General features: G+C 33.8%; 1 protein-coding gene across 1 annotated transcript in view; it reads left to right on the top strand.

Annotated features, from left to right (window-relative positions):
* Window positions 1-4,769: 4,769 nt before the first annotated feature.
* LOC119833209 (protein O-mannosyl-transferase Tmtc3) overlaps window positions 4,770-9,271 on the top strand; it is a 117,268-nt gene continuing 112,766 nt past the window's right edge. Inside the window, exon 1 of the mRNA XM_038357130.1 lies at window positions 4,770-5,431. Within this exon, the coding sequence (XP_038213058.1) occupies window positions 5,129-5,431 (303 nt within the window). The 5' untranslated portion in view covers window positions 4,770-5,128. The remainder of the gene's footprint in view (window positions 5,432-9,271) is intronic.

Genomic DNA, 9,271 nt, shown 5'->3' with positions numbered 1-9,271 from the left:
TATAACTTTATCAAAAGAATTCGTATTTTACATATTATTATTTTCATTTCATTTATGAGTTTCATTTTCTCAATATATTTATGACTATTATTAGACTTGATACCTATATACTAATATAAATAAACTGAACGAATAAACTAAACGAACAAACAACTATTTATTCATCATAATTCATCATCTATAACATAGAACTTACAAAAATAGTAAATGCCTTATCAAGTCATACAACACTTCTGCTAAAAATATAACTTCTAAAACTAACACCACTAAATTGGAGCAAAATGTGGAATCCCTTATGAAAGCTGATTAAAATAAACATGCTCTCAAATTCGTTTGTTTTCGGAAACTAGTATCGTAATAGTACTAGTATATTATCATATTATTAAGAACTTTAAAGTCGAATTGAATAGAAAAAAAATACTCAATTTAGTGTATCCAAACGCGTATTCGTAAAATAAACACGAATAAACATGTACCAAACTCATTAAATAAAAAATTTGAATATTCTTAAATATAAAGACTGTTAGATTTGAAGTCCAAGTCTGCGAACCCGCAAGCAAATTGCTCACCGTAGAATTAGTATGATCCACTGTAAATTGACTTCTGAGTTTACATTCGATTTCCTCGCTGCTATCATTGTATAAAAGATATCCGGGAAGTGGGGGAGGTCTTCTGTCGCTGGCCGGATTGTGGCTTATCGACCCGGCGATTTCAGAACACGGAGAGAAATAACTGGGAATCGTAATGATACCTGCGTAGGTGAAGATCTCGAGTTATATAACTCAACTTTCTGGTGATTTCCGATACAAAGGTACGTTGATACAAACGTTACGTTTGGATGTTACTTAAAAAGTTGTTGCTTTAAATACTTTAAATTAGTTGCAGCTTGCCTAATAAGGCAATTTAATTCTTATCTTGTAAGCCCGCATCCTTTTTCTCACCCTTCCCAGTCAGTTCTATATTTTAGTCCTTAATCTTTTCCTTTTCGTCATCTATCGAAATTGTTTCTTTTTTGCAAATTTTCAAGTACCATTTGTTCATGAGCGCTGGTGATCGCTTACCATAAGGAGAGTCACCAGTTCGGTTACCCGTTCTAGCATAATATAAAAAATATGGACAACTCCACAGTCCAGCTTATGAAATAAATTTAATAAGCGCTGGTTGGATTTCAAGTTATCATTTCTATAAAAAATTATATAATTATAAATGCAACAACTGTTATACCCTAAAACTACTATAATATCGTATTTAGTTATAGTATATAGTATTTTAGGGCATAACAGTATCCACAGCAAATCCACCTCCATTTCATTCATTGGAAGAACCCAATTAAATAGCAATCACATGTAATAAGGCTGAAACATGCAGATACATAACGGTACAAAAGGCATTGGGCTCTAAGCCGATTCATCAATCACGGACCCCAGTTTTTAGGCTATCGTTCCCCGAGGTCCTGCAAGTGATGTGTCTCACTAAAAAACTCCTGTTAGATCCCAGCTACAGGGATTCGAATGCCTATCCTTGTTTTGTCTCGTAATTCCGCTGTTCGGTTTGTTGTTCGCTAGCAATTAAAAGGAATTAAAACTCCCTCGGCTATTTATGTATCAAGTTTTAATATTGTGTTTGTGTATAATAAGTGGTAAAATAATGCGTTAGGTGTGATAGAATAAATTGTACAAGCTAGGTATCATCAAGTGTAGTCTATAGGATACTCGAATGGAACTTACTAACTAACTAACTTTAAAACGATATAATATATACGTAAATATGAATATCCATATAAAAAATTACTACCATGATTATTTTGTGTCGATAAATATTTGTCTATTTAAAAAAAAAAACCGCGTCTAACACCGCGGACCTCATGGCAGGCATGGCATATTCTATTAAATACAAAAATCGTAAAATCGCTTCAACTAATAAAATGGGGCAACAAACACAAAAAAATGTTATGGGGCAACAAACACAAAAAAATTAATAACCTCTTTTTTATTTTGAAGTCGGCTGGTAAACGATAATTACCTTCAAGAACTTGACATAATATCTCATTTCTATTTCTATTTCAATAACATAATGAACAGATCTCGTATCAAATGTTTATACTTCTGAATATACTTGTATATATTGTTTTTTATTAATGGGATATCGCTTACCAATTACTTACTACTTTAATCATTATCTTATCTTCTCATCGTATCTTACTATCCTACCATATATATTATATTATATATATATAAAATTCTCGTGTCACAATGTAAGTCTCTATACTCCTCCGAAACGGCTTGACCGATTCCTCTGAAATTTGTTAAGCATATTGGGTAGGTCTGAGAATCGGCTAACATCTATTTTTCATACCACTAAACGATAAGAGTAAGGCAGAACAGTGTTTGCCGGGTGCAGCTAGTATTATATATAATATTATAAATGCGAAAGTTTGTAAGGATGTGTGTGCGTTTGTTGTTATTTCACGCAAAAACTACTGAACCGATTGCAATGAAATTTGGCACGGACATAGCTGGACAAGTGGAATAACATATAGGCAACTTTTTATCCCGATATTCCTACGGGATACGGACTTACGCGGGTGAAACCGCGGGGCGCAGCTAGTATTTATATGTATAGACTCAAATAATAGGAAGCTATGATCCGTTAACATGAGTACTATACTCCGTCGCAATTCATACTATTGTATAGATATATAATTCATTAATAATTATCCAATAATTAAAAAAGAGCTAGAGTACCATAAATTTAACAACCCTGCCAATCCATTTTAAAGAAAGAAAGAATTATATAGAATAAACGAACGTATAATAAAAAGGTGGACTTAACTAACTAGCTGCGCCCCGCGGTTTCACCCGCGTAAGTCCGCATCCCGTAGGAATATCGGGATAAAAAGTTGCCCATATGTTATTCCAGTTGTCCAGCTATGTCCGTACCAAATTTCATTGCAATCGGTTCAGTAGTTTTTGCGTGAAAGAGCAACAAACATACACACATCCTTACAAACTTCCGCATTTATAATATCAGTAGGATAGTAGAATTGGTGTGGTGCTAAAAAGGATAACTACTCAGCATGTGCTACGCGTAATGCGCAGCGCTGACTTTCTTGCGTCTGTATTGAAAAATATAGTTGACTGACCAACTCAGTTTTTTGTGCCAATTAGAGTCTTATTATTACATAGAATATTTCTAATACGCATGGAATATTAAAGACGAACAGAACAAAGCATTCACGTGACCTTTTACATTGAGTACTTATATAAAGATGCTGAAAATCATTGTTTGCATTCTTTATTTGATATCAATACGAATTGACGTAACCTTTACAACTTGCGGATAATAAAATATCGAAACTAAAAATAGTTTCTGTAATATCTGAGTGTTTTCACAAGTTCAATGTATTAAACATAAGTCATTCCATAAGTAAATGCCATATTTTATCTAATATCTAATCATATAATCAAAGTATCTAAGTAATAGATACTTTGTGTACTGAAAAGATAAATATCAAGTCAAGAGTTAAATGACCTTTTATATTTGATCAAGTTCACCTATTGCTTCAAACCGGACTAATTTAAGTGATTCAATATGCCTTGTACCGGTACGATATACGTATATTAGTACGATCTACCCTTTTCCTTTCTTTTTATTATTATATACTAGCTGCGCCCCGCGGTTTCATTCGCGGGAGTCCGTATCCCGTAGGAATATCGGGATTAAAAGTTGCCTATGTGTTACTCCAGTTGTCCAGCTGTCTATGTACCAAATTTCATTGCAATCGGTTCTGTAGTTTTTGCATGAAAGAGCAACAAACGCACACACATCCTTACAAACTTTCGCATTTATATGATAAAGGATATGAAGTAGGATATCTAGATAGTTTCATCTGCGTAAATGAGTTTATCCTTTGAATCCCAATGTTCCTATGGGTTCATAAATAAACTAACCTTAGTTATTCCTCATTACATCAGCTATGTACCAGTCCCGTCAAAATCGCCCCAGTCGTTCCAGAGATTAGCAGGAAAAAACAGACAGAGAGACAAAAATTTAAAAAATCGGTGTCCGTATCGCATATATATACATATAAATGTAGAAAAAAAAGGTTATTTCAATATTACAAACAATCACTCCAATTTTATTTATCTGTGTCCTATAGAGATCTATACAGAAACAGCATACAAAAAATGTGTCGATAATTTAGGTAGGTAATAGAAAAGAATGAGTCGGTCCCTATTCGTTCATCTTTTTCATCCTTCAACCCCAAACGCAGCTTAAATGTCGTCATCAACATTCACCCCACTACTCATTCACGGTTCACCCGCAGACATGCGCCGGCATGTGTCATGCGAGGTCAAGATATTGTTACAAATATATTTTGTTTCTTAGCTTCACTTACATGTATATTCAAAACTTTTGTATGGTTTAACATAGAATATTGTGTTAAAACGACTTAAAGTTAAAAATAAAAAATATTTTTTATAAAAATCTGTACTTATTATAGATACAAAATTGGCAGTTGATATTTAAATATTAGTAGGTATATTACATTGTCGTCTTTGTTACTTTTAAAATTCATGATTGTCAGTAAAACTTCTATATTAGGTCTAGAAACCTTATTTGTTTCCCAAATTTATGGCAATCTAAAACTGTTCCTAATATTTATTTTGCCGCCAGTAAAGTAGACGCATGCGCGATCTCAAAACGACCCGCAGTAAAATGACTGGTCACGTGACTCAACGCGGCATTCGCTCGTCGCTCTTCGGCAGTTGTCGGCGAATCCGCACGCTGAGCGGGTGTGTCCGCGTTGCTAACGTCAAAAACAAATATAGATGTCAAATTAAACGATTCCGTTATAAAAAAGTGACATGTGGTTAGTAGTGACGTAAACAAACACAATAGCATCACGTTTCGGAGATCGGTAGTTGTTAAATCGTATTTATAGAGCCATTGCACTCGAATTCGTGTGGCAAAACTTAGAATACGTTTCACCTCGTAAACGTGGTTCGACTTTATGTTATTACAGGTGATATGTCCCGCTAACATCGATGGGATGCGCTAGGATTATAAGGACTCCGATAGTGTTGTGTACTTAGTAATTTTGTGTAGAATGAGATTTTAGTTCAAGATGGACCGCGTAAGTGGAGTATGTAGATTCGGCGGCGTAGTATCGGCGGTTAAGCCAAGGACCGGTCGTAGTAAACGACGATCCACGGTCTCCCCACCAGTAGCAGAAGACCTGCCGGAGCCACCCAGGAGGGGCTTGGGAGCCATCCTCGTATTAGCTTGCGTACTTGTCTATCACAATTGTCTGTACTGTGGATTCGTTTTTGATGATATAAGTGCCATTAAAGAGAATAGAGACTTGAGACCACAGACGCCAATATCAAATATATTCCTCAACGACTTCTGGGGAACGCCTATTCATAAGGTAATGTCATAGTAGCAATAGTAGTTAAGGAATAAATATATTTATGTTATAAATACTATTTTCTTCACAGTTGTTTCCATCTCTTCGAGAAATTCCTACAAAACGTTAAAAGTTTCATATCTGACCTACAAGTCTCCTCTGCCCTAGTTTTAATGAAAATATAATATTTATGAAACACATCTGCATTATATTACTTTCAGAGCTTAAGATTATTATTTGTACAGAAAAATGTTTGGGTAGTCTACTCATAATTTCTAGATATAAATTACGTTAAAATCTTTAAAAGTTTTACAGCAAATAAACTTCAAAAAATATAATCATACAAATAAACTTTATAAAAAATAATTAAAATAGGATACCGAAATAACCACCATAACAAAACAAATTATATTAGGTATTAACTTCATGTAGATATACTAATATTTATATTATAATATTATATAAGAACTACCGATACGAACAGTAATGTACCTAACGAATAAAATTGTACAATAAAAGAAATGAAGTAATCAAACCGGATACCCAATCTATCTAAATAAAAGCAACGACAGTAAAATCAAGATTGATTGCACAGCATCAATATCAGTACACCTAGGTCCGTAGCTGTGATATTGTGAAACAGTTCATAGTACAACGAGTAAATTGAATTAGTGCTTGTTAATATAACCTGCGCGAAGATTTTGCTGTATCGAATGTATTGTTACATACAGAACGTCATTAATTAGATTTATCTCACAATTTAGGGGAAATCAAATACGTGAAGAAACGTGTGAAAAGGACAAAGGTCGACTATTATGGCACTAAACAAATCGGTATATTTTTTCGTGTGGAAATATGGGTTTCAACAACTCTAGGAAACACGATTCGTTTCTAGGATTAAGCGCTAAACGGGGTCAAAGACACGTCCGTCAAACAACTTCGCACAGTGCTAAAAAATAAATTAAACGTTCTGACAAATCGTTACCATGCATTTTACATTTATGTCTTAGTATCGTTTTTGATAAATTTGGTATTTGCATTGTATAATATCTGCTTAATTAATTCTAGTTAACATTATCACGCAAAAATTAATTATCCTAATATAGGATCTTATACCCTTGATTATGAAGAATTCACGAAGTTATTTCTTCCAGCGTGCTTGTCACAAATGTTAATGTATTTTAGCAGACATTGATAATATTAAAATCTCTTTCGGTCACAGATCTTTATTATGTACTTTTTGTATTATTCATTCTATGCATATCTTCTCATATCAGCTATTCTTGTAATTGCTATGAGGTTTCATGAAAAAATATGAAAACACTGAAACATTTTTGAAGTGTTTTAAGTGGTTATGACTTGCAAATTATTTTTCATTTAAAACCCGTATAGAAAGAAAGACAGTAAACGGATAATGTATAGAATTAAATTATATGATAGATTTTTGTGAACCATTTGTGTTTCTGATGAGAAAACATTGTTCACGATCGAGACGATCCTCAATAAATCCAATTTATATATAAAACTAGCGGTCTGCCCAGCCTTCACTCGTGGTACGTTACTCTCCATAAGAACCATCAGAAGGTTCTTATGCCTTTTCAAACAGGTCAAAAATACATAACAATTTTGTCGAGCAGTTTTTACATTAAAAAATCAAAGAATTTTAGATTTGTTCCCATCTCTTTAGGCTCTAAATCAAAAATCAACACCCATTTTTGTTAAATTCTTTAAATGAAAATGTAAACTAAATGTTTTATATGCATTAATTATAATGAGAGCAGGGAAAATATTTCACAATCAACAATAATGGTATAAATACCTACCCAGTTTTGGTATAGTCAAAAACTTAGCATTACACCGCTGATACCTATACTCCCAAATAAGATATCATTTGCTAGATATCCATGAATATATTTATACGAGTATAGCGCACATGGTAGCAGCATTCGTAAAACGTCGCATAAATTATTAAGATCCTCTAAATTTCTCGGAATCCACGGACTACGAAATCCTTCAACTTCCATACATGGCTAGTTCGGAATTTGTATCTTAGAGAAACGTTGCTCGGATACACGCTATTTTATGTTTTAGTAAGTAGTTTCTTCGGATAATATACTAAGGTAATTTTCTAGAACATTATTTGAAACTCGTAAAGGATATTGCAGTTCTGGAATGAGAATATATTAGCGACTAATATTTGCGTTACTCCTATTGCTGGAATATTCTATTTGCAAAATTATTGCACTGCAACACCTTAAGTTTTTATCCACCTTTCTGGGATATCTGTGAAAGATCAATTACAGTGATAAGACCGCCCTCTGTACAGTTTTAGATACCTCTGTGTACTCTCTGTGTACAATAAAGTATTTTTCAGATCATTTCAATTTTATGTGTTAAAAAAAGTTTTATTAAAAAGTACTATTTAAAGTTTTAGAAAAAAAAAAAAATGCTGATTTTAGCATCCGCGCAAAATGTGAAAGGCGTCAAAATTCGACGCGTGTCGAAGTCGTTCGAATGTAAGCCCATTTTTCACTCAATATTGCGAACAAACTTTTCCACGATACACAGAAACAGCAGCTTTCCATGCCCTTGTTTTGGCAATTTCGTGTTTTGTGATCAAAAGTATAATCAAAGTAATCGTTTCTTCTTTCATTTAAATGTGTTGTGCCTCGAGCGCTGAACGAAGAGCAAGGGTGGGTAGGTGGAGTTCGCAAATTACTTTGCCGTCTCTTGTTTGATGTGGTTTTATAATAGCAAAAAATAATGATCCCAAAAATAAGACAAATATTAAGGGTTTTTGTTGATGGTAGATCTTGGGAAATTTCTTTCTCGTGGCTTTTGATTAAGCGCACTTATAATGAAGTACTTGCTGTGCTGCGGTTTTGGTGTGATAAAGAAAATGCCAAGTGTGTGTCGATCTTGCACACGAAAGAGTCCGTGATATTTTCTACCAAAAGCCGCAAAAAGTCTCCCATAGGAGGCTCCCCTTAACCATTAACTTTATTCTGTTTTTACCTTTTGATGTTTAAATGTTGTTTATAACTAGCGGCAACAGAAATACATCATTAAATGAAATTTTCAACTGACTAGCTATCACGGTTCATGAGACTTACAGCCTAGTGACATACAGACAGACGTACATGACGACAGGACGGACGGACAGCGGAGTCTAAGTAATTGGAATCCGTTTGTATCTTTTTCGTATGGAATCGTAAAAATATAATTAACCTAGTGAATATTACCGTAGGCCTTGGCGGAGGCGGAGGTTTTCCTCGCCATTCCCAGTCCATTCCTTTACTCCCGTCGCCAATTATTTCCCCATACTTTTCTCTTTAAACGCGGGTAACGCATTTGCAGCAGCCAAACCTCTACAAGTGTTTATGGTGGTGGTGATGGCTTACAATCAGGCTAACCACAAGCTCAGTTGCCTATTATTAGATATAAAAATCTGTAACCTTTAGTTTTAAAAATAACAACAAACTAATCTACTCATATAAAATATTTAATGGATATTAAACCTTATCTTTTATTAAATTTAGAAATATTGGGTAAGCTATAAATGAATAAGCAGTATGCTGTTTAGAAAGATGTAAAGTTACCGGCTACCTATAAGTAATATTGATTTTTTAACATTGTTATTAATTTTTCATTAATTATTTATATTTTAATTTGTTTTACAATCATACAAAACTTCTTAAAATAAAAATAACGGGGGATGGTTTAAATAAAACTATACAAAAATATGCTTTGAGTTTACACGTGGGTCCTCATGAGATGGAGAGATTGAATCGTCTCTTTGTGATTATAATTAACCGTTTATATTGGATCGTGACATTGCCTAAGGTTATGCGATTAGCATAT

This window comes from Zerene cesonia, chromosome 17 (genome assembly GCF_012273895.1).
Source record: "Zerene cesonia ecotype Mississippi chromosome 17, Zerene_cesonia_1.1, whole genome shotgun sequence".
NCBI classification, from domain to species: domain Eukaryota; kingdom Metazoa; phylum Arthropoda; class Insecta; order Lepidoptera; family Pieridae; genus Zerene; species Zerene cesonia.
Note: the sequence above shows the minus strand (reverse complement) of the source record. Positions and strands in the feature narration are given on the sequence as shown.